General features: G+C 39.5%; 1 protein-coding gene across 1 annotated transcript; it reads left to right on the plus strand.

Moving 5' to 3' along the window:
- The first annotated feature begins 2,472 nt into the window (after positions 1 to 2,472).
- On the plus strand, positions 2,473 to 25,507 carry LOC131153859 (serine carboxypeptidase-like 20). Its single transcript, XM_058106309.1, has 16 exons — positions 2,473 to 2,561; positions 16,323 to 16,343; positions 21,161 to 21,277; positions 21,421 to 21,566; positions 22,738 to 22,814; positions 22,955 to 23,077; positions 23,230 to 23,332; positions 23,402 to 23,439; positions 23,542 to 23,643; positions 23,936 to 24,016; positions 24,247 to 24,483; positions 24,673 to 24,735; positions 24,827 to 24,942; positions 25,111 to 25,224; positions 25,295 to 25,340; positions 25,424 to 25,507. The coding sequence occupies exons 1-16, from the start codon at positions 2,473 to 2,475 to the stop codon at positions 25,505 to 25,507; spliced, it is 1,557 nt and encodes a 518-aa protein (XP_057962292.1).

A 25,507-nucleotide genomic window follows, 5' to 3' on the forward strand; every position in this document is an offset into this window, starting at 1 on the left:
AAAATTCTGTAATATGAATATTGAATTGTGAGAATTGAAATGTGAAATTATGAAATGTGTATATTGGAATGTGAACATTGAAATGTGATAGATGAAATGCCAATACCATATAATGATTGCGGGTATATGGTAATGATAACATTGATGGATGGATATGGAAACCCTAATAATGGGTTGTGATATTGAGCATGGTACCGTTGCTAGTGGTGATAGTACACCCACACGGACTTTTGGAGCGTGTGGCATGGCAGTCAGCTAAGCTATATAGTAGAGTTGTTGTGCCCCCTGAGTCCGGATCAGGGTTATAGGCCGGCCAGTCATACTACAGATGTGGGATATATGATATGATATTTTGATCTAACCGGTAAGCCAACCGCGGTTAGGTCCAGCCTTCGAGTTGCACAACCTCAACCATGGGGGGAAGCATGGCGTTGTGTATGAAGAGTGACCTCGACCATGGGGTGAAGCATGACATAGAAATATCATCAGGGAAGCCACGAGTTACAGACATGGATGTAACCGAGGACACTCATAAGCTAGTTATGAAAATGGAAATGAAAATAGAAATGAAAATGGAAATAAGAAATGAAATAGTGTGAGTTAATAATATAAATAGTTAAAGCAAAGAAAAACACTCCGCCTGAGGGCTTACTGAGTAAGGTGAGTGTCCTGATGAGTATCAGTTGTAGTCGAACTCGAGTTATTTGGGCAAAGATACAAACGATATCAGTATAGTGGGGGTGGGGGTTACATGTATGGATGTGTATTCTCCCCTATTCTCGGGAACTTCATTGGTAAATATAGGTTACGTGAAAATGGATTTGGAAATAAAATTAAAAGCTTATGAAAGCTTGTGTATTATATCTATATGATTATGATTTTGGAAATGATATATTTACTCAGAAGATATTATCACTAACATGAATATATGTTGTATTATGATGGAACTCATACTGCCACACGCTATAGATAATTTATTTTGTCTTACTAAGATGTGTCTCACATAATCATTTAAATATTTCAAAAAACCGGGGTAGACCGGGTCATAGAGCTCTGAGATGGAGGGGAGCTGATATCCTGCATAGACAAGGTGAGTGTTATGAGCTAGGGATGGAGGATTTTCCTAGAGTATTTTGTGTTTCTATTTGGGAATGTGTTCAACATGTATTTATGGATGATTAGTACTCTGGTATGTGTATTCGCTATGGTATGTATGTATATATAAATGCCTTTCACTGTTAGGTTGTGAATATGATGATGACTATGTACCCGGTACCCTATTTGAGTTGGGTTATGTATTATGGTATCATTGGGTGACGAGGCCGATTTGGGATTATATGTTTTTTTTTTAAAAAAAAAAAACGGTATGAAAAATTGGGGCATCACAGTTTTGTATCAGAGCCTAGGTTGCTAGGTTATGCAAACTTAAGTAAACAACAGAATGTGATACGAGAGTATAGGAATGGATTTTGATGAAAATAGTGGGTGGATGGATTGAGATATGGGTTAGCGATTGTTAGAGGATGATAATGGAATTTAGGGTTCTATTTTTCGACTTGGAGTTAGGAGTTTCGTCGTTGTTTCTATGTTTTTCCTGGGGTGACGACTTCTAGAAAACCATGGATACTATCACTGGTTCTTATTTCTAAGTGGTAGGGTTGAATTTTAAATGGGGATTTAAAATGTTAAGAGAAATTTCTGTAGCAGAATATTTTGTGGGTTTTAGTATGCTGGGTGAGTTATATTGAAAGGGTTCTGAAACCGTTTTATTCCATTTGCAGGATGGATTAGGGAGTAGTAGTGAACATGCTGAGGGTGAGGATGTAGGGCCTTCCAGTATGGGTGGTGGAGATCCTGATGCTATATTAAGTAGCATCACCCAACAGGTGATGGCAGAGATGGCTAGAGGTTCAGGGGAACAAAGTTGTATGATTGAGCAGTTCACGTGTATGAGACCCCCATCATTCTCTAGAGGAGTTGACCCACTTGTGGCTGAGAACTAGGTCTAGGACATAAAGTATATGTTGACAGTTCTTCCGTGTACAGATGAGCAAAAAGTACTATTTGCGACATTTAAACTAATAGGGGAGGCAAAACGTTGGTGGAGATCAACGAGACTGTTGGAGGAGCAACAACTTGACCCTATAACGATGACATGTAGCCACTTTAGGGAGATCTTTTTTGAGTGATACTTCCCCACTACAGTTAGGAGTGCGAAGGCAGTGGAGTTTCTACACTTATTGTAAGAACCGATGACAGTATAGCAGTATGCAGCTAGATTCATTGAACTGTCACAGTTTGCTCCATAGTTGGTACCGGATGAGGAAAGGAATACGAGGAAGTTTTAGGAGGGCCTGAGATATAGTCTGTTTGAGTAGGTTATAGGCTTCCAAGCCCAGACATTTCTAGAGGTGGTGGATAGAGCTGCAGTGATTGAGAGTAGCCTTTAGAGAGGCACCATAGCATAGAGCCATGGAAAGAGGCGCGAGCCTTCATATTTGCAGGCAAGGTTCAGCTGAGGGCCTTGGAGGAGGTAGGACAGCAGAGGAGGATAGAGACAGGTAGTGGGAGATCAGGCAGTTCAGGGCAGGTAGATGCCCCCTTCTTGTCCTATATGCTACAGGAGGCACCCAGGAGAGTGTCGAAACAGGGGGAGGGTTTGTTATTAGTGTCATCAGCCTGGGCATATGGCGAGGGACTGCCATGTACCGCTAGTTATTGTGCCTATTCCTAAACCATTTTGGAGGAGGTTATCAGGCACCTCGAGTCGGCTAGTAGAGAAATATTGCCCTAGCATGGGTTTATGCGCTCACACCAGGGGATGCTGAGGCGGAACGAGATGTTATGACAGGTATAGTTTCAACTCTGTCATTTGTAGCTACTACTTTGTTTGATTCAGGGGTGACTCACTATTTTATCGCTCGAGAGTTTATTAAATTTTGTGAGTTAGAAACACAACAGTTGGGTGTCAGTTTGTTAGTGGCTACGCTGATAGGGGCTGTGGGGATATGTGAGAGGGTACTCGAGAACTGTCTAGTATGCATTCCGGGAAGGTCTTTATTAGCTAATCTGGTGGTCTTGGATATGTATGGGTCTGAGGTGATACTGGGGATGGACAGGCTAGTTGCTCACTACTCCAGTATAAATTGTAATCAGAGAGTGGTAGTGTTCAAACCCATAAGTGGACAAGAGTACAGGTTCATGGGGTCTTGTTTGTGCATCCCAATACAGTTGTTATCCACCATTCAGGTAAGGCGATTGTTGTTAAAGGGTTGTTAGGGATATGTGGCATGTGTGAAAAAGGAATCAGAAAGGGAATTGACATTAGATGACATTTCGATAGTAAGGGATTTTTTTGATGTTCTTTTTGAGGATTTTTCGGGACTATCTCTTGATCGTGAGGTAGAGTTTATTATTGATCTAGTTCCGGGAATAGCACAAATTTCAAAAGCGTTGTACAAAATGGCATCGGCAGAATTAAAAGAATTGAAGGAAAAGTTACAAAAACTATTAGACAAGGGGTTTATTCGGCTTGCCCTGGGGAGTGTCAGTATTGTTTGTGTAAAAGAAAGATGGGTCGATGAGAATGTGCATCAACTACCAAGAAATTAACAAAGTGACTATTAAGAATAAATACCCACTTCCCCACACTAATGATTTATTTGATCAGCTATAGGGGACATAGGTTTTCAAAAAGATAGATTTATGGTGTGGGTATCATCAGGTAAAGGTCAGAGTAGAAGATGTTTCAAAGACGACATTCAGGACCTGGTATGACCATTAAAAATTCTTGGTTTTGCTATTTGGATTGAAAAATGCTCCTATAATGTTTATGGATTTGATGAACATGGTCTTTCACTAGTATCTAGACCATTTTGTGGTGGTATTCATTGATGATATACTGGTTTATTCAAAAAGCCTAGAGGATCATGAGGAACTTCTGAGGATAGTACTACAGGTGCTGAGAGACAGAAAATTGTATGTGAAACTTAAGAAGTGCGTGTTCTTGCTGGAGCAAGTTACCTTCCTTGGACATGTAATATCCAGGGGTGGTATTTTAGTGGATTCAAGCAAGATTAAGGTGGTAGTAGACTGGGTACAACCAAAGAATGTGCAAGAAATCAGAAGTTTCCTAAGATTGGCTAGGCATTACCGCAGGTTTGTTGATGATTTTTCTAAATTGTCGGGTCCTTTAACTAAATTGACTAGGAAATCTGTGAAATTTGAGTGGACTGACGAATGTGAGTAGAGCTTCCAGGAGTTGAAGTAGTGGCTCATCACTGCACTAGTGTTGACGATTCCTTTAGGTGAAGAGGGTTTCGTAATTTACAGTGATGCATCACATAAAGGACTTGGTTGTGCTCTGATGTAGCAAGGGAGAGTGATAGCGTATGCCTCTTGACAGTTGAAAGAATATAAAAAAAATTACACTACCCATGATCTCGAGTTTGGAGCGGTGGTTTACGCATTGAAAATTTGGAGACGTTATCTCTATGGGAGTAGGTGTAAAATTTTCACTAATCATAAAAGTTTAAAACACTTTTTTCACGTAGAAAGAATTGAACATAAGCCACAGGAGATGGTTAGAACTGATAAAATATTACGACTGCACCATCAGTTACTACTTGGGAAAGACTAATGTGATGGCTGATGCCTTGAGCCGAAAATTAGTGGGTCCATCAACATCTGCAGTGGTGATACAACATCCAATCCTAATGGATTTGGAGAGATTTGGGATAGAACTCGTAGAGGGTGATCATCAGGCATTTATTGCTAATTTGGTGTTGCAACTGACTCCATAGGAAAGAATTAAAGTAGCTCAGATGAGTGATGCAGAGTTGGTAGAGCTTATAGAGAAATTACAGGATGGTCTAGAGGAAGATTTTAGCATTTCAGATGATGGAACCTTGAGGTTCTATTTTAGACTATGTGTACCTATTGACCTTGAGATTAAGAAAGTGATTCTAGATGAAGCGCACCGATCCCTATATATGGCACATTCTAGTAGCACTAAAATGTATTGGGATCTTCGGGGAGTCTTTTTGGTGGAGCAGTATGAAAAGAGAGATCACTGAGTTTGTAGCGCAGTGTTTGACATGCCAGTAGGTGAAAGTTGAGCATCAAAGACCGACGGGGTCATTGCAACCACTATATATTCGTGAGTGGAAGTGGGAACATATAGCGATGGATTTTGTCATAGGATTACTGCTGGCACTACATGGAAAGGACGCTATATGGGTGGTCATGGATCGACTGACGAAGACTACCCATTTCCTACCTATTGGAGTAAATTACTCCTTAAATAGACTGGTAGAGTTGTATATGCAGAAAATAATTAGAATGCATGGCGTGCTAGTGTCCAAAGTTTCATATCGAGACCCACGATTCACATCCTGTTTTTGGAAGAGTTTGCAAGAAGCCATGCATTCTTAGTTATCGTTCAGCATAGCGTTTCATCCTCAAACAGATGGGCAAACAGAGAGGATGATATTTATATATATATTGGAGGATATGCTATATGCTTGTGTGTTGGACTTTGGAGGCAGTTGGTTACGGTTTATGCCACTAGTTGAGTTTGCATATAATAAAAGTTATCAGGCTAGCATTGGGATGACACCATTTGAGGCATTATATGGTAGGAGATGCCAATCTCCATTGTATTGGGATGAAATTGGGGAAAGACAAATATTGGGCTAAAGCTGATACAACAAACTCAGGATAAAGTCAAACTTATCAAGGACAGGATCAGAACAACACAGAGTCGACAGAAGAGTTATGCAGATACTTACTGACGAGAATTAGAGTTTGATGTTGGGAATCATGTGTTTCTGAGGGTGGCACCATTGAAAGGAGTTATGAGATTTGGGAGGAAAGGTAAATTGAGCCCTAGGTATATTGGACCATTTCAGATTCTTGAAAAAGTGAGTCCAGTTGCTTATAGGTTGGCGTTACAACCAGATTTGTCTAGAATTCACAACGTATTTCACTTTTCCATGTTGAGGAAATACGTCCCAAATTCCTCCTATATGATCAGATATGAGGCACTGGAGGTTAGTGATGCCTTGTCTTATGAAGAAGTGCCAGTGCGGATTTTGGGTTGGAAAGAGCAGGAGCTACGCACGAAAAGCATACCATTGGTAAAAGTTCTGTGGCTCAACCATGTAGTAGAGAAAGATTTTTAGGAAATAGAGGAGCAGATGTGCTAGAGATACCCACATATTTTCAGTGGGAATCAGGGTTAAAGGTATGTATTTTGATTTGTATAGTATAGGATAGGTAGTATCTTAATGGTTTTGGGGTGAATTTTCTTTAAATGTTTGTGACCTCCTAGAACCCCCTTTGTAACCACAGTATTCCTCCGCCATACATGAGGGTAATTAATAAAATGGTGGTATTTTTCTTTAAAAATTGAAATGTGATAAATGGAAAATTTCGAGGACGAAATTTTTTAAGAAGGGAAGAATGTAGAGACCCGAAAAATAAAATAATAAAAGAAATTGGGAAAAGGAGGTTTCTAGCTGGGAGAGGAGAAAATCAGCGACAGTTTTCTGGAGTGGGTAGAAAACCGTCGATAGTTATGGAATTTAACTGTGGGCTAGTAACAGGTTAATGGTAAAATTGAGTTGGTTAATAGAAATTTGACAACAATTTTTTGTGAGTCAGAGAAAACCATTGACGGTTTTCTATGTAGTGAGCTTGATAAGGAAATCCTGTGAGTCATTTGTTTATAAAAAAACAAAAATCACTCACTCTCTCTCTCCCAAAACCCTATGAACCATTCTCTCTTCTCTCTTCATTTTCGACTTCGTTAGAGCATGGATTAACGACCAGAAACCACAATGAGGTTTGTGGGAAGATTCTCTGCAACTTTGGCAGAGTAGATTTTCAATTTGGGGTTCCAGGGCACCACTCCAAAATTGACGTAAGGGTGTTAAATGTTAGTTCTAATTGTAAATTTGGAATATATAGGGCATAGGGAATATGAAATGTTAATATTATGGATATTGATTTGAATAATGTGGGGTAAAAATGAATTTCAGGCTTTTGAGTTACAAAAGCCGAGGAGTGTATGATTTAGGGTGTTAATGGACCTCTCAGTAAGTTAGGTAGGGGGAATAAATTATAGCAGTCTTTTCAGAAAATTATTGATTAACAAAATATAGGAAATGGAATTATGGTATTTTACTTAAAATTTATTATGATATGAGTATTAGATGAAAATTTGTGTGACATATGATTTATATTGAAATATATTTGAAATTGAGTTGAATGATTTACATTGAGAATATGAGATTATGAAATGTGAATTGAGATATGCAATTTGAAATGTGGAAAATGATGAAAAGTGATTTGTACTGAAAAGTATCTTCGAAGAAATGATGAAATATGAAATATGGGAATGTTTTATTGAGAAATGTGAATAATGTGAAATGAGATATGTATATGATATTATGAGATGATATGAGTTTCAATTTGATTAAAATATCATTATTATAATGAAATGAGTTGAGAATGGTGGAAATTAATTATTGCAATGATAATGCTGCAATGAGAATGGTGAAATGTGAGTACTGATATATGAATGTGAAAATGGAAACATTGCAATGTTAAATTTTGCAATGTGAATATTGAATTATAAGAATTGAAATGTGAAATTCTGAAATGTGTATATTGGAATATGAACATTGAAATGTGATAGATGAAATGCCAATACCGCATAATGATTTCGGGTATGTGGTAATGATAACCCTAATGGATGGATATAGAAACCCTAATGATGGGTTGTGATATTAAGCATGGTACCATTGTTAGTGGTGATAGTGCAACTAAATGGACTTTTGGAGCATGTGGCATGACAGTTGACTGAGCTGTATAGTAGAGTTGTTATGCCTCCTAAGTCTGGATTAGGGTTATAGGAAGACTTGTCGTACTACAGATTTGGGATATATGATATGATATTTTGATCTAACCGGATAAACCAGTCATGGTTAGGTCCAGCCTTTGGGTCGCACAACCTCGACTATGGAAGAAGCATGGCGTAGTGTATGGAGAGTGACCTCGACCATGTGGTGAAGCATGGTGTAGAAATACCCTCACGGCAATGATACGTTACGGACGTGGATGTAATTGAGGACACTCTTGAGCTAGTTATGAAAATGGAAATGAAATGGAAATAAAAATGGAAATGAGAATGGAAATAAGAAATGAAATAGCGTGAGTTAATAATATAAATAATTAAAGCGAAGTAAAACACTCCGCTTGAGGGCTTACTGAGTAAGGTGAGTGTCCTGATGAGTATCTATTGTAGCCAAACCCGAGTTATTTGGGAAAAGATACAAAAGATATCAGTGTAGAGGGGAGTTACATGTATGGGCGTGTATTCTCCCCTATTCTCGAGAACTTCGCTGATAAATATGGGTTACGTAAAAATGGATTTGGAAGTGAAATTAAAAGTTTATGAAAGCTTGTGTATTATATATATATATATATATATATATATATATATATGATTATGATTGTGGAAATGATATATCTACTCAGAAGATATTATCACTGACATGAATATATGTTGTATTATGATGGAACTCATACTGCCACACACTGTAGACAATTTATTCCATCTTACTGAGATTTGTCTCACCAAATCATTTAAATATTTTAAGAAACTGAGGTAGACCGGGTGATAGAGCTTCGAGATAGAGGGGAGCTGATACCCTGCGGAGACAGGATGAGTGTTATGAACTAGGGATGTAGGGTTTCCCTAGAGTATTTTGTGTTTCTATTTAGGAATATGTTAGACATGTATTTATGGATGATTAGTACTCTGGTATGTGTATTTGTTGTGGTATGTATGTATATATAAATGACTTCCACTGTTAGGTTGTGAATATGATGATGATTGTGTCCCCGGTACCCTATTCGAGTCGGGTAATGTATTAAGGTATCAGTGGGTGACGTGGCCGATTTCAGATTATATGTTTTATTTAAAAAAAAAATGTTATGAAAATTTTGGGTGTCACAGTATGGATAGATACTTTTATATGTTTTAGTGAGATCACAAAAGATACTTCAAATTAAGCACATATGAATAAATAAAAGTATAAAAATAAATTTTCCTCTTTGAGGTCAACCATAAGTTGGTGAATGCTTGTAAACTAACCACATTGCACAAACATATGGATGCATAGGTTCTTAGTCAAGCATGGACATTCATTTAGGCATCAAATAGAACCCATTATCGCTTTATTACTTTGAGATATTGATAAGGTGAATAGCCAGTTTATCCAATGTTTAGCATAAATGAGTATAAGGCGATAAACCTTCCTTGAAACACTTTGGTAGTCCTTCCAGATCAGAATCCAAATAATAAATTATATATTCCCTAGTAGAGGATGCTATAAAATTGAGTATAGTCAAAAATCTATTTACCAATTCGGCATTCATAGAAGGATATTCCAAAGTGATCATAAGAGGATGTTTTCCAAGTAAGCATAAAGGTTTCATGCTCATAGATTAAGCATGAAAAATCATGTCCTTATCAATGGGCAAGATAAATGGATGCCTTAGAGTGAGCATTTGGGAATGTAATTAGCTTTATAGAAGGATGCTCCTGGCGTGACATAAAAAGGTTGCTAAAAAATTTAAATTGATTAAGCATAGTTTAGTGCCTTAAAATTGAGAATGATTAGTAGATGTCCCAAATTGAGCACGGAAGGATGCCTCTCAGTTTAGAGCATTAGGGCAATACCTAGCCGCATTTTTTTTCTTTAAAAAGGAAGTTAAGTCCCCCTTAGACACACACACACACAAAAGTTTAGTCCTGACACATTCATGACAATGAGCTTGACATGCTTGAGCTGATGATGCCCAAAAACTCATCCCCAATTGAAAATTATGCGCTTAGCAAACTTAGTGGATTTTAGCACACAAGTGTCCAAGTCGGTCATACAAGATCCAAACCAAGTGGGGTCATTCCCGACACATCCATCACATTGAGATGGACGTATTGGAGCTGATAGTGCCCAAAATATCCTTTCCGGAAGCTTTTTGTGCACTTAAAAGTAAAGTTAGAATACAAACAAACTTAGCGAACTTTGTGGATTTTAGTACTCAAGTGTCCAATTCGGGCATATGAGGTCCAAACTGGGTGGGGTCAGTCTCTATACGTCTGCTACATTGAGCTAGACGTGATAGAGCTGACGATGCCTAAAAAATCCTCCTCGGGAGCTTTTTTGCGCACTTAGAAACAAAATTAGAATACAAACAAACTTAGCAAACTTAGTGAATCTTAGTACTCAAGTGTTTGATTCGGGCATACGAGGTCCAAACTAAGTGGGGTCAGTCCAGAAACATCTGTCACATTGAGCTAGGCATGCCGGAACTGACGGTGCCCAAAAACTCTTTCTTGGGAGCTTTTTGCACAGTTAGAAAGAAAGTTAGAATATAAACAAATTTAGCAAACTTAGTTGATTTTAGCACTCCGGTGTCCAATTCAGGTATACGAAGTCCAAACTGAGTGGGGTCAGTCCCAACACGTATGTCACATTGATATGGATGTGCCAGAGCTAATGATGCCCAAAAGCTATTCCGTAAGAGTTTTTTTGCGCATTTAGAAGCAAAATTAGTGTAAAAAAAAAATTAGCAAACTTAGTAAATTTTAGCACTCAGGTGTCTAAGTCGAGCATACAAGGTCCAAACTGAGTGGGGTCAGTCCTGACATGTTTGTCACATTGAGATGTACATGCTTGAGCTGACGGTGCCTAAAACCTCATTCTCGGAAGCTTTTTGTGCACTTAGAAATAAAGTTAGAATAAAAACAAACTGAGTAAAGTAGTGGATTTTAGCACTCAGATGTGCCAGTCAAGCATATGAGGTCCAAACCAAATGGGATCAGTCCCAACACGTTTGTCACATTAAGATGGACATGCAGAAATAATAGTACCAAAAAACTCCCAAACTCTTCCTTGGGAGCTTTTTGCGCACTTAAAAGTAGAGTTAGAATACAAATACAAAAAAAAAAAAAACACTTAGCAATATTAGTGGATTTTAGCACTCAAGTGTTCAATTCGGGCATATGAGGTCCAAACCAAGTGAGGTTAGTCCCAACACATCCGTGAGATTGAGCTCGACCTGTCAAAGCTGTAAGAACCCGAACCGTGATAAATGGGTTTAAATATTAAAGAGAGGGACATTTTGGTAAAAGAGCAAGCGTTGTCGACGAAGCCAGATTTCGTCGACAAAGCCTTTGTTCTTCTCATTGATGAAATTCAAAGACTCATCGATGAGGAGAAGCCAAGGGGTCTCAAAAAAATCAGAGATCCCAGATTCGTTGACGAGGCCACTGATTCGTCGACGACGTCAGTGGCAGATTCGTCAACGAAGGCACCATTTCGTCGACGAATTAGACCGGGTCAAAGGGCTATAAATAGGAATTTCCTTTACTTCCTCACTAAGTAACTTCAAATATCTCTCTTTCTCTCTCTTTAAACCTTTCCTTACTCTCTCTCTCTCTCTCTCTCTCTCCCTCTCTCTCTCTCTCTCTCTCTACATTTCTTCTCTAATCGTTGATGGAATCGAAAATCTGAAGTTACCATGAGAATTGTGGAAGGATTCTCAATGATTTCTATGGATCAGAATCTTGTTTCGGGGGTTTTCGAGTTTCAGCGTAAAATCGAGGTAAGGCTCGATTTTCAATTTTGATCTAGTAGCTTTGTAGGTAACTTTCTGGTGAACATATTCAATACTGTGATTTGTAGGTTTTGGAACTCGGTTCGCTGTTTAGGGGCCTTGGAGTTTGGGCATGTTATTCGGGGAAAAGGTAAAGGGAACTATGTTTATATTGGTTATTTTTGAAATCGAACTCGGTGGAACTGTGGTTTACGGTTCTATATGTGTTTTTGCTACTCATTTGGGGGGAATCTAATAGGGAAAACTATGGTTTTTTCATTATTACAGTTTTGGGAAAAAGGAGGCAATGGGTTGCATCCCTGGTTTTGTTGAAAACCGAGTATATATGTGATTTATACTGTGATATTGGGATGGCCGTCCCTTGAATTGTTTAAACTGTATTTTTTTGGAAAACCAGGATTTAGATTACCAAATGGGTGTGGTTTGTTTGGTTATATGAGCATGCATGTGTGTGTGATATATTGAAATGCTAGCAGGAACTGGGTTCCGAATTGTTCCAGGTACTAAGAGTGTTTGACTCTATATCCGAGGGCATGTGTTTATCGGCTGCCATGTAGGCAAGAGTGTCTGGCTCTATATCCGAGGGCGTGAGCCTATACTAGCAGATCAGGTCGAATGGTGTGGATCCACCAGTTAGCGTCGATACGATGCCATGGGAGTCAGGGACTAGCCATGTGCTAGTGGCACCGTGCTTTCGAGGGTTAACCGGGCCAACGCTGGATTGTCGCGGACTGGCTTCGGGCGGAAGGGTGTGATGACACCGGGATTGCTGATCATTTGTTGTGTGTGCGTGTATGCACTGTGTAAATTAGTACTGGATTACATTCAACTGCGTGTATGTTGCATCATGATAACACTCAAATGTCACACACCGATATAACCTGTTTTCTTCCTTACTAAAACGTGTCTCACCCCTACTGTACGTACATTTTTACAGGTCCTTCGGGTAACTAAAACTAGCGTCCTGGTGTAGGGAGTGTAATGGCTGGTGTACCGCATTTAGCACTAGGTAAGTGTTAGGACTGTAATTTTGGTGGATTACCATTTTGGGATGTGTTGGGCACCCGTTTGTATGTTTTGATAGAGCATTGTGGTATGGTACTGCATATGTATGTATAATTTTTTCGCTGCGTATATGATTGTGTTTGGATGTGATTAGGGTGCCTGGGAACCCCACGGGGTCAGACCCTCATCATTTGTACTGTATCTATGATTATTTGTTTGATATAGGGACATGCTAAGTTACATTCTCACGCCTGGGTCCCATTTTCGGGTTCGGGGCATTACAGTTTGGTATCAGAGCTAACTAGGTTACTAGATCTTGTAGACTTGGTTAGGCTTAGTTGTGAGTACATACCAGAGTATAGGACGTTGGATATGGGTAGAGTTGGTTGAGGGTTGTTTGGTTTCTAGACCGGGATTTGTCAAAGGTATTCTATGTTTTTCCTAGAATGACGATTCCAGTAAAAGCAGGGCAGATCATTGATGACTTTCGTGTCGGTGTGATAGGATAGACCTGGACCTGGCAGGAAGTAGTTAACACGATTAGTCTAGATCATTGTGTTAATTGTATGTGTCGTAGGGAATACTGATAGATTCCTATTGTGCTGCAGAATGGAGCACCAGGATAATGACCTGGGAAGTGGCTCTAAGGAGACTGCAAATGATGAGTCCCCTTCTATGCCTTGAGGTTTGACGAGGTAGGTGTTACGGGAGATTAGGCAAAGTGTGAGGAGACGCGAGCACTCTCCTGTTGCTACGGGGTGCACCATTGAGAGGTTCACACGTATGCATCCTCCGACGTTTTCTGGAGGACCTGACCCAATGGTAGCAGAGGATTAGGTAGAGAAGACTGAGAGGATCTTGTAGGTCCTGCACTACACAGATAGGCAGCGAGTCCTTTATGTCACCTTTCAGCTATCCAGGGAGGCGGGTCGATGGTGGACTGCGGTGAGTCTACTGGAGAAGCAGAGAGCCAGTTCAGAGGAGATGACGTGGAGCTGTTTCAAGGAGGTGTTCTTCGATAGATACTTCCTGGCTTCTGTACGTGATGTGAAGGCAGATAAGTTTTTTGCTCTGACTTAAGGGAGTATAACGGTGTAGGGGTATGCGGCTCGGTACATGGAGCTGTCCTGCTTTGCACCATGTATGATCTCGAGCGAGTATGAAAAGACCTGGAGCTTCGAGAAGGGTTTGAGGAAGGATATCCGTAGATTGGTGGGTATGCTTCAGATCCGTGAGTTCTCAGTGTTAGTGGATAAAGCCACGGTGACTGAGACTGGTATTCGAGAGGAAGAGGCGGATCAGGAATCAAGGAAAAAGACAGTACCTTCTAGTTCTCAGATAGGATCTTGTCAGGGATCATGGAAGAAAAGGAGCAAGGGCTCGGGTTACCGTCAGAATACCGAGTACTAGGATTCTCAGATGAGCCAGACTAGTGGTCACTGTACCAGATGCCATAGGAGGCACGAGGGTGAGTGCCGGTCATTTGAGGGTAACTACTACAACTGTGGTCAGCCAGGTCACATGGCTCATGATTGTCGAGCACCGAGGCGAGATGTGCATGCATTCAGTGGGAATCGAGGAAGCAATCAGATACCTCGGGGAACTGTTCAAGCGGATACAGCTCCGGCCAGAGTATACTCTCTTACTCCAACGGATGCTGAGCATGCAGGTAACGTGGTGACAGGTACCTTATTATTGCTTTCGAATAAAGCTTCTGTTTTGTTTGATTCGGGTGTAACCCATTCCTTTGTGTCTGTGAATTTTGTGGGACGGTGTGGGGTTGAGACCCAAGACATGAATGAGGTGTTATCTGTTACTATGTCATCTGGGAGTGTATCTTTCTGTAGGAAGATGTTGGTAGGTTGTCCAGTAAAAATTCAGGGAAAGCTTCTAACTACAAATCTTGTGGTACATGACATGTCGGGGTTTGATGTCATTCTAGGGATGGATTGGTTGTTCTCCAGTTATGCTATGATTGACTATTGTAGGAAGGTTGTAGTTTTTAGATCTCATGAGGAGCAGGAGTATGAATTTGAGGGATCATGTATGCGTCCAATGCCTCAGATTCTGTCAGCACTATAGGCGGGGAGGCTACTCTTGGACGAATGTCAGGGGTACCTCGCTTGTATGAAGGAACCGCCATGGAATGAGTTAAGACTCAAGGACATTCGGGTAGTCAGCGAGTTCCCAGATTTGTTTCCAGAGGATTTACCCGGTTTACCTCCGGATGGTGAGGTGGAGTTTGCGATAGAGTTGCTACCCGGTAAGGCATCGATTTCTAAAGCTCTATACCGAATGGCTCCAACAGAACTTCAGGAGTTGAAGGAGCAGTTATAGGAATTACTAGACAGGGGTCATTCGACCTAGTGTTTCTACCTAGGGAGCTCCAGTACTGTTTGTGAAGAAGAAGGACGGGTCGATGTGGATGTGCATTGATTACCATGAGATTAACAAGGTAACGGTGAAAAATCGCTATCCTTTACCTCGTATAGATGATCTCTTTGACTAGTTGCAGTGGATGCAGGTCTTTTTGAAGATTGACTTGCGGTCAGGATATCATCAGGTAAGGGTCAAATCGGAGGATGTAGCGAAGACTGCTTTCTGAACTAGATATGGCCACTACGAGTTTTTGGTCATGCCATTTGGGTTGACAAATGCTCCGACAGTGTTCATGAATCTGATGAACAGGATTTTCCATGAGTACTTGGATCGATTTGTAGTGGTATTCATTGACGATATTCTAGTATACTCGAGGAGTACGAAAGAGCATATGGAACATTTGAGGTTAGTGTTACAGATTTTGCGGGAGAAGAAACTGTATGCTAAGCTAAAGAAATGTGAATTCTGGTTGAATCAGATTGCGTTCTCAGGCCATGTGGTTACTGGGGATTGTATATCAGTTGATCCTAACAAGATTGAAGTTGTGGTCGACTGGGTAAGGCCGAAGAATGTGCAGGAGGTTCAGAGTTTTCTAGGACTGGCGGATTACTATCGTTGGTTCGTAGAAGGTTTCTCTAAACTGTCTGGACCTTTGACACGATTGACCTGGAAGGGAGTCTAGTTTGAGTGGACTAGTGATTGCGAGCAATGCTTTCAGGAGTTTAAGCACCAATTGGTTACTGATCCAGTGTTGACCATTCCTATGGGGGATGGTGGATTTGTGATTTATAGCGACGCGTCTCTAAAGGGCTTGGGATGTGTGCTTATGTAGCAAGGTAAGGTAGTGGCGTAAGCTTCTCGACAACTGAAGGAATATAAGAAGAACTACCCTACGCATGATTTGGAATTGGCTGCTGTTGTATATGCACTGAAGATCTGGAGACACTATCTGTACGGGGTGCAGTATGAGATCTTCACTGATCATAAGAGCTTTAGATATTTCTTCACGCAAAAGGAGTTGAACATGCGGTAGAGATGGTGGCTAGAATTGATTAAGGACTACGATTGCAATTTCAATTATCACCTGGGGAAGGCTAATGCGGTAGCTGATGTGTTGATTCGGAAGTCAGCGCCTACGACTGTATCTACGGTTGTAACTCAGTGTCACATTAGACGGGATTTGGAGAGATCAGGTATAGAGTTGGTGGTTGGTGATCATCAGGCTTATCTTGCGCAGGCTGCTGATGCAGAGTTGGCAAGGTTATGGAAAGGTACAGCAGGGACTGGCTACAAAATTCAACATCTCTGAGGGAGGTATGCTGAGGTTTGGGACCAGGTTGTGTGTTCCAAATGATGATGAGATCAGAAGGACAATTCTAGAGGAGGCGCATCGTTCTATATATATGGTACATCTTGGTAGTACAAAGATGTATTGGGACTTACGCGAGACCTTCTGGTGGTCTGGTATGAAGAGGCAGATTGCTTAGTTGGTGGAGCAGTATTTGACATATCAGCGGGTGAAAGCTGAACATCAGAGGCCGGTGGGGCCATTGCAGCCTTTGCCTATTCTGGTGTGGAAATGGGAGCATATTTCCATGGATTTTGTGACCAAATTGCCACTAACGCTTCACGAGCAGAATGCTATCTAGGTGATCGTAGATAGATTGACGAAATCTACTCATTTTATACTGATGAAAGTTGGTTATCCTTTGAGTAGGCTAGCAGATTTGTACGTGCATGAGATTGTGAGAATGCACGGAGTACCGGATGAGCTTGCAAGAGGCATTGGGGACGAAGCTTACTTTCAGTACAATGTTCCACCACCAGACTGATGGACAGTCATAGAGAACGATACAAATATTGGAAGATATGTTACGAGCATGTCTTTTAGACTTTGGTGGTAGCTGGATACAATTTATGCCACTTATAGAATTCTCTTATAATAACAGCTTCTAGTCTAGTATAGGGATGGCACTGTTCGAGGCTTTGTATGGTCGGAGGTGTCGGTCGCCTTTGTGTTGAGGTGAGGTTGGTGAATGTTAGGTGTTAGGACCCAAACTTGTACAGCGGGCGTTTAAGAAGGTGGGTTTGATTCGGGAGAGGATTAGATCATCTCAGAGTTAGCAGAAGAGTTATGCAGATGTTCGCTACCATGATTTAGAGTTCGAAGTGGGAGGTAAGGTATTTTTGCATATTGCTCGATGAAAGGGGTGATGAGATTTGGGAGGAAAGGCAAGTTGGGCCCGAGGTGTATCGGACCATTTGAGGTACTTAAGCGAGTGGGTCCGGTAGCCTACAAGATTGCATTACTTTCAGTACTTTCGAGGGTCCACGATGTGTTTTACGTATCCATGTTGAGGAGGTACATGTTGGATCCTTCATATGTTATTAGTTATGATGAGTTGGATATTAGGGATACTTTAGCATATGAGGAAATACCTATTCAGGTTCTGGACTATAAAGTTCAGAAGCTTCGTACCAGAGAGATACCGTTAGTGAACGTATTGTGGTGAAACCACGAGGTTGAGGAAGCTTCTTAAGAACTGGAAATGGAAATACGCCAAAAGTATCCACAGTTGTGTTGAGCACATGTACATGATCCTACTGTGGGTTGGGATAGGTGGTTAGTCATCGGGGGTGTGTGTGTATTGTGAACTCCTGAGACTGTTGTATATGTAACCATGGTATTCCTCCACCATAAGTGAGGGTATGTATGTGTATATGTATGATGGGACTGCGCTGTAGTAGTCACCAGTTTCTTGTTGGTAGTTCGTATATGTGTATTCCGGGTATGAGACTGTGAATGAGAGATGGCAAATTACGAGGATGAAATTTTTGTAAGGAGGGGAGATTGTAAGAACCCGAACCGTGATAAATGGGTTTAAATATTAAAGAGAGGGACATTTTGGTAAAAGAGCAAGCCTCGTTGATGAAGCCAGATTTCATCGACGAAGCCTTTGTTCTGCTTATCAACGAAATTCAGAGACTCGTAGACAAAGAGAAGTTGAGGGGTCTCAAAAAAACCAGAGATCCCAAATTCGTTGACGAGGCCACCAATTCGTCAACGAAGTCAGTGGAAGATTCGTCGGCGAAGGCACCATTTCGTCGACGAATTGGGCTGGGTCAAAGGGCTATAAATAGGAATTTCCTTTACTTCCTTAATAAGTAACTTCAAATATCTTTCTCTCTCTCTCTCTCTCTCTCTCTCTCTCTCTTTCTCTAAACCTCTCCCTACTCTCTCTCTCTCTCTCTACATTTCTTCTCCGATCGTTGATGGAATCAGAAATCTAAAGTTACCACAAGGATTATGGAAGGATTCTCTACGATTTCTACGGATCAGAATCTCGTTTTGGAGATTTTTGGGTTTCGGCGTAAAATTGAGGTAAGGCTTGGTTTTCAATTCTGATCTGGTAGCTTTGTAGATAACTGTCTTGTGAACATATTCTATACTGTGATTTGTAGGTTTTGGAACTCGGTTCGCTGTTTAGGGGCCTTGGAGTTCGGGAGTGTTATGGAGAAAAGGTAAGGGGAATTATGTTTATATTGGTTATTTTTGAAATCAGACTCAGTGGAACTGTGGTCCATGGTCCTGTGTGTGTTTTGGCTACTCATTTGGGAGGAATCTAAAGGGAAAAACTATGGGTTTTTCATTATTACAGTTTCGGGAAAAAGGGGGCGATGGGCTGCATCCCTGGTTTTGTTGAAAACCGAGTATATGTGTGATTTATACCGTGATATTGGGATGGCTGTGTCTTGACTTGTTTAAATTGTATTTGTTTGGAAAACCATGATTTAGATTACCAAATAGGCATGGTTTGTTTGGTTATATGAGCATGCATGTGTGTGTGATATGTTGAAATGCTAGTAGGAACTGGGTTCCGAATTATTCCAGGTACTGAGAATGTTCGACTCTATATCCGAGGGCATGTGTTTATCGGTTGCCACGTAGGCAAGAATGTCTAGATCTATATCCGAGGGCGTGAGCCTATACCGATAAATCAGGCTGAAGGGTGTGGATCCACCAGTTAGCACCGGTACGATGCCATGGGAGTCGGGGACTAGCCATGTGCCGGTGGCCCCATGCTTCGCGGGTTGGCCGGGCCAACGCCGGATTGTCGCAGACCGACTTTAGGCTAAAGGGTGTGATGACACCGGGATTGTTGATCATTTGTTGTGTGTGCATGTATGCACTGTGTAAATTAGTACTGGATTGTATTCAACTGCGTGTATGTTGCATCATGATAACACTCAAATGTCACACACCGATATAACCTGTGTTCTTCCTTACTGAGAGGTGTCTCACCCCTACTATACGTACATTGTTAGAGGTCTTTCGGGTAACTGGAACTAGCATTCTGGTGTAGGGAGCGTAGTGGCCGGTGTACCGCATTTAGCGCTAGGTAAGTGTTAGGACTATAATTTTGGTGGGTTGCCATTTTGGGATGTGTTGGGCACCCATTTGTACGTTTTGATAGAGCATTGTGTCTGCTCTTGTATAGACTCTGGTATGGTACTGCATATGTATGTATGATTTTTTCACTATGTATATGATTGTGTTTGGATGTGATTAGGATGTCTGGGAACCCCATGGCGTTGGACCCTCATCCTTTGTACTGTATCTGTGATGATTTGTATAATACAGGGACATGTTAGGTTACATTCTCACCCCCGAGTCCCATTTCCGGGTTCGGAGCGTGACAAGAGCTGACGGTGTCCAAAAACTCTTCCCCAATTAAAAATTATGCGCTTAGAGGCGAACTTAGTAAAGTTAGTTGATTTTAAGCACTCGGGTGTCCAATTCAGGCATACGAGGTCCAAACTGAGCAGGATTACTCCTGACACATCCATCACATTGAGCTGGACGTGTCAGAGCTGACAGTGCCCAAAAAATCCTCCCTGGGAGCTTTTTGTGCACTTAGAAATAAAGTTAGAGTACAAACAAACTTAACAAACTTAGTGAATTTTAGCACTCAGGTTTCTAAGTTAGGCATACGAGGTCCAAATCAAGTGGGGTTAGTCCCGACATGTCCATCACATTGAGCTGGATGTGCCAAAGCTGACGGTGCCCAAAAGTATTTCTCTTTCTTGAATAAGATAACAAATTTATTTTTACTATATTTATATTTATATTTAGTATTTTGCAAAAATATTCTCATGCGTACTTTATTTTAGTCTTTGTGTGGTTCATAAATACATCTATTATCCAATGGAGGCTGATTTAAATTTACCCAAAAAAAACCTTTAATTTTTTTAAAGATGCATGAGTTTGCCACCTCTAAGTCCTGCTCTAAGATCACCCTTCCTTTTTTGACTCATTCTCGTCTCCTTTTAGATTTATAATATTTAACCTGCATTTAAGCGGCAATTTATTAGGGATTTTCAAAAGGCATGAATCATTACAGAGCACATTCAATGTCATTGAAGAAGTATGGAATTTAAATAAGAAAGTAGATTAGAGTGCTAGTAAAGTAAATTAAAATATTTTAAAATGTGGTCTATAAACACATTGAGCATAAAAGTAATGATTAAAAATGTGATTTACAAATAATATTTTTGCTAATAAACATATGATCTACATTAGCTAATAAGATTCCACAAATTAATGCCAATACACGACATATCTCTCATTGCACCTTTTTTAGCCTAAATCATGTATTTGCTGCAACTTGGTTGTAAAAGGTATTGCTTAATTTTAGCATTAACTGAAAAGCACATAAACCATAGTCTTTGTAGATGTCTTAATAAGTCTCTTGCTTAGCTTAGGCACATGACTCCAAATTAACCCCAATGCCTATATATACCCATGTTTGGCTTGTGCTCTTCCCAAGATTCATTTGCAATCCTGTCCTTTTTAATTTGTGCAAGTGCATCATTTTCGTTTCAGATTTTCTATTTTCCTTCTCATTCTCTCTCAATTCATTCCTTTATTCTCTGACATCTCTCTCTCTCTCTCTCTCTCTCTCTCTCTCTCTCTCTCTCTCTCTCTCTCTCTGTGTGTATATATATATATATATATGTGTCAAGAATATCATAAAAACTTTATGTATAGGACCATGCATAAAACCTTGTGTGAGTTTTTGTTTTGCAGTATTTTGACATTTGTCATACTTTGGGATGCCTTTATCGTGGAAGGAGCTCCACAAGGATCTCAAATCACAAACATTCCTAACTTCGAAGGCACTTTACCCTCCAAACATTACTCAGGGTAATTAAGCCTAAAGTATTCATATATATATATATAAACATAATACTCTCTCTCTCTCTCTCTCTCTCTCTCTCTCTCTCTATCTATATATATATATATATATATATATATATATGGATTTTTTCACATGGATTTGTTTGAAGGTATCTGACCATTGACGGGAACGCGGTGAAAAAACTTTTCTACTACTTTGTTGAGTCAGAAGGGAATCCAAAGATTGATCCCCTTGTTCTTTGGCTTAATGGTGGACCTGGTTGCTCCAGTTTTGACGGATTTATTTATGAGCATGGTATTGTATCTTAACATGGTATATGTGTGTGTGTGTGTGTGTGTGTGTGTGTGTGTGTGTGTGTTTGAATTTGATGATACACCACAACTTTGATCTTTGCCAGATTGCCCAACTTGTTATTAATTATTCAATTTTGTTTGATTTCATTCTACTACTTAATCTGTCATTTTTTTAGCTTTCAAATTTTAAATGCTAAACAAATTATTTGATTAACACATGCAATAAATTATTTAAAATGTTGAACAAATTTCTTTGGCCTCCTCCATTATTTATTTTACTATCTAATTCGTTATTTCTTTTTAAAATTTCTTGGTTACTACTTCTTTAATTTAAATGGACGTATAAAAATACCATTTAGAATTTGAGGTTATTATTGTAAAAGTTGGTCATTTTTATGTTGTCAAAATAATAATCAAAGAATTATAAAAAGAAAGAACATATATATATATATATATATAGTAAAAAAAATTTAAAAAGAAATTAAATAAGATTGGAGTAAGGTTGTGTCACAAACATACATTGCTCTCTTAAAGTCAGGTCAGCCTCCCTGCATGCAAGTTTTAGGTCGATCCGACCTAAAATCAGTCATCGCCTGATGATGAGAACATTGCAATGAAACAACCAACCTACAATATGAACAACCAATAAAGAGATGCCAGATACCTAGGAGCAACCCCATGACATAAGACAGCCTTCGAATTAACCTCCTAAATCAGTTAAAATGTAATGAAACTCTTCTCAATCCAAATTTGAGAGAGTGGGATAGGACCTAGACCAAAAGAAGAGGTTAGAAATGCATCTAGGGAAAATTTTGGTGGCTGAGGAGGAGTAATCCCCAAAGAATCTTTTGTTTCTTTCTTTCCAGATCCCCCAACAGATCTCCCAAAGTCAATGTTATTGTCCATATTACATAGATATGGAAAATATCATGAAGAAATTTTATGTTGTTATATATATATATATACACGTACACATATAAAAGAGGAGGTTATACAAATATTAAGTCACATGGTAATACTTTGAGCCCATCCTGTAATTAAAGTTGTTGTTTAACATTTTATTAAAATATTAATTCCAACAGTAGTGACTACGATTTTTATTACATCGTCATCAACACCTTCAAATAGAACTCTAATTACTTGGAGAAGCTATTTAATCAAATGTCATACAGGACCATTCAACTTCCAAGCAGGAGAGACTAAAGACCAGCTCCCTACACTGCATCTTAATCCATACAGTTGGTCTAAGGTTAATAATCCGTCTCTTTAATTAGAAACCCATTAATTAGCAAGCTAGTGAAAAGTAGTCAATTATATAAATGAAGTTGTTGGCCTTAATTGCCATTAGTTTCAAGTTAATTGATTATGCAATTTTTGCCTTTTACTAAGGTTTCCAACATTATTTATTTGGATTCTCCTGCTGGAGTCGGCTTCTCCTACTCGACAGATAGAAATGCTTACACTACTGGTGATGTACAAACTGCCTTGGATACACACAATTTTCTCCTTGAGGTAAAATAAAACCCGGAAATTACTATAAAATTCACCTTCCCTGAAAGTAAAAAAAAAAAAACCTCATGATGACTTAGATTTCAATTATGTCTATGTTGATTCTTGAGTCTGTGAGAAAATATAATTACAAGCATTTGCAAATTTGCCTTCAGTGGTTCAAAGAATACCAGGAGTTCCAAGCCAATCCATTTTACATAGCAGGAGAGTCTTACGCAGGAGTTTATGTGCCCACCCTCGCTATTGAAATAGTGAAAGGTTTGCCTATGCTAACTTGAGTGTGTCTAGAGATAACCTATAGTGTTTAACCTTTCTCCTGTCCTGTAGGAATTCAAGCTGGTGCAAAGCCCAATATCAATTTCAAGGTATGCTACTCTAGTAACTCTACATCAAATAGGTAAGTCTCAACATATACATACATGCATACATATATATATATATATATATATGAACTGCGTTTGACACAGGGTTACATGGTGGGAAATGCATACACGGATGACTATTTTGATGGGAATTCTTATATCCGCTTCGCACACGGGATGGCTCTAATTTCAGATGCTATTTTTGAGGTAAGTAGCTAAAAATTTTCCTCTCTCTCTCTCTCTCTCTCTCTCTCTCTCTCTCTCTCTCTCTCTCTCTCTCTCCTAATTTGATTATAGTTGTGATTGCATTGGCCTTGAAGGGAGTCAAAAAAATCCAACTTCTCAATCAAACATATTTGGAGAGATCTAGACATAAAAAACTTGGTTGACTCTCGTCCCTGTTGAATGCAATTAATCAATTGTTTCTAACTAAAGTCAGCTTTTCCTACCTCTCAATTGCTCTTTATTCAGTTTGAACAATGAACATGTATTGGTTCAGGATGTTCTTGCTGCTTGTGGAGCAGCCTACTACAATATTACGAGTAGAAGTTGCAAAAGACAACTTGACAAAGTTGATGCTGTAAGATGTTTTCCTGTTCACTCGTAAATTTTCTTATATAGAAAGGGAAATACAATCATTTGACTCATTTTTTTTTTAGAATACTCTTTTTTTTTTCCAAGACTCATTTGAACTTGAATAAGGAATAAGTGAAGTAGTTTTCCAAGTTCTAACAAAATAGTGGCTAACGTGCTTTTATATTTCTGTTCCCTTTTCAAAAATATTGGCTTCCCGGGATACGACTGACTCAGATTATTGATGGATTAAACCCCTACAACATCCTTGAACCTTGCTACCATAATCCAGATGCAAATGGAAATTCGAGCCTACCATCTAGCTTCAAGGAACTAGGGAGGACAGATAAGCCTCTTGGTGTGAGGAAAATAATGTCTGGTCATGCATGGCCTTTCCGAGCGCTAGTGCCGCAAGGCATTGTAACACTATGGCCTCAACTAGTTAGCAATGACAGCGCTACAGTCCCATGCGTAGTGAGTTACTCAGTTTTATACTTCATCCACTCAATTTTTCTTTTATCTTGGATATACATTTGTATTTTTGTTGGATCAAATTCATATTTATGTGATAATTAAGTTTCTGTTTTTATCTTAATCTTATCCTCCGGATGGTCTCTTCTATTTTTTTTTTTTTTTTCTTCAAAATGGTTTAAATAACTTTAGAACGACGAGATCGCAACCAAGTGGTTGAATGATGCAGAAGTTAAGAAAGCAATTCATGCAGAGGTAAATGTCCATTTTGTATTTCCTAGCCAAAGCTAAAAGCTTTGAAAATTTACAATTTTTTGCCCTTGTTGTGCTCTTAAAAAATTTACAGAACAGTATCGATTGGGTGTTATGCACGAATAGCATAAATTACTCCCATGATACTGGAAGCATGATCGATTACCATAAAAACCTCACCACGCAAGGATACAAAGCTCTTGTATACAGGTAATTACCCTAAAGAGCTTTTACTTTTGGGACATTTGTTGTTTCTTAGATTTGGAAACACCGTACCTCATAAACCAACCTATGAAATGACATTAACTGTTCTCTATTCATTTTCATTCTTCCTTCTATTGGCCGGCCTAAATCTTTTTTGGGTTGGTGTGCATGCAGCGGTGATCATGATATGGTTGTACCATTCACGGGAAGCCAGGCATGGACTGAATCACTTGGGTTCAAAGTTAAGGATGAATGGAGGCCGTGGTGGTCAAGAGGACAAGTCGCTGGGTATACTTTACTTTCTTATTGCGCAAATTGAAGTCTTCTACATAATTAATTTCTGTTTAAAATTTTGTAGTTATATGCAAGGATACGACCACAATTTCACCTTTCTCACTATCAAGGTCTCTTCTTGAAAACCATTTCCTTTTCTTTTCTGTTGTATTAGATTGTAATGTAATATATGCTGCATATATTGCAACTGCAGGGGGCTGGGCATAACGTTCCAGAGAGCAAACCGGTGGAGTCGTTGGATTTTTATAGTCGTTGGCTAGAGGGAAAGCCAATTTGA

Source organism: Malania oleifera, chromosome 4, assembly GCF_029873635.1.
Source record: "Malania oleifera isolate guangnan ecotype guangnan chromosome 4, ASM2987363v1, whole genome shotgun sequence".
NCBI classification, from domain to species: Eukaryota; Viridiplantae; Streptophyta; class Magnoliopsida; order Santalales; family Ximeniaceae; genus Malania; species Malania oleifera.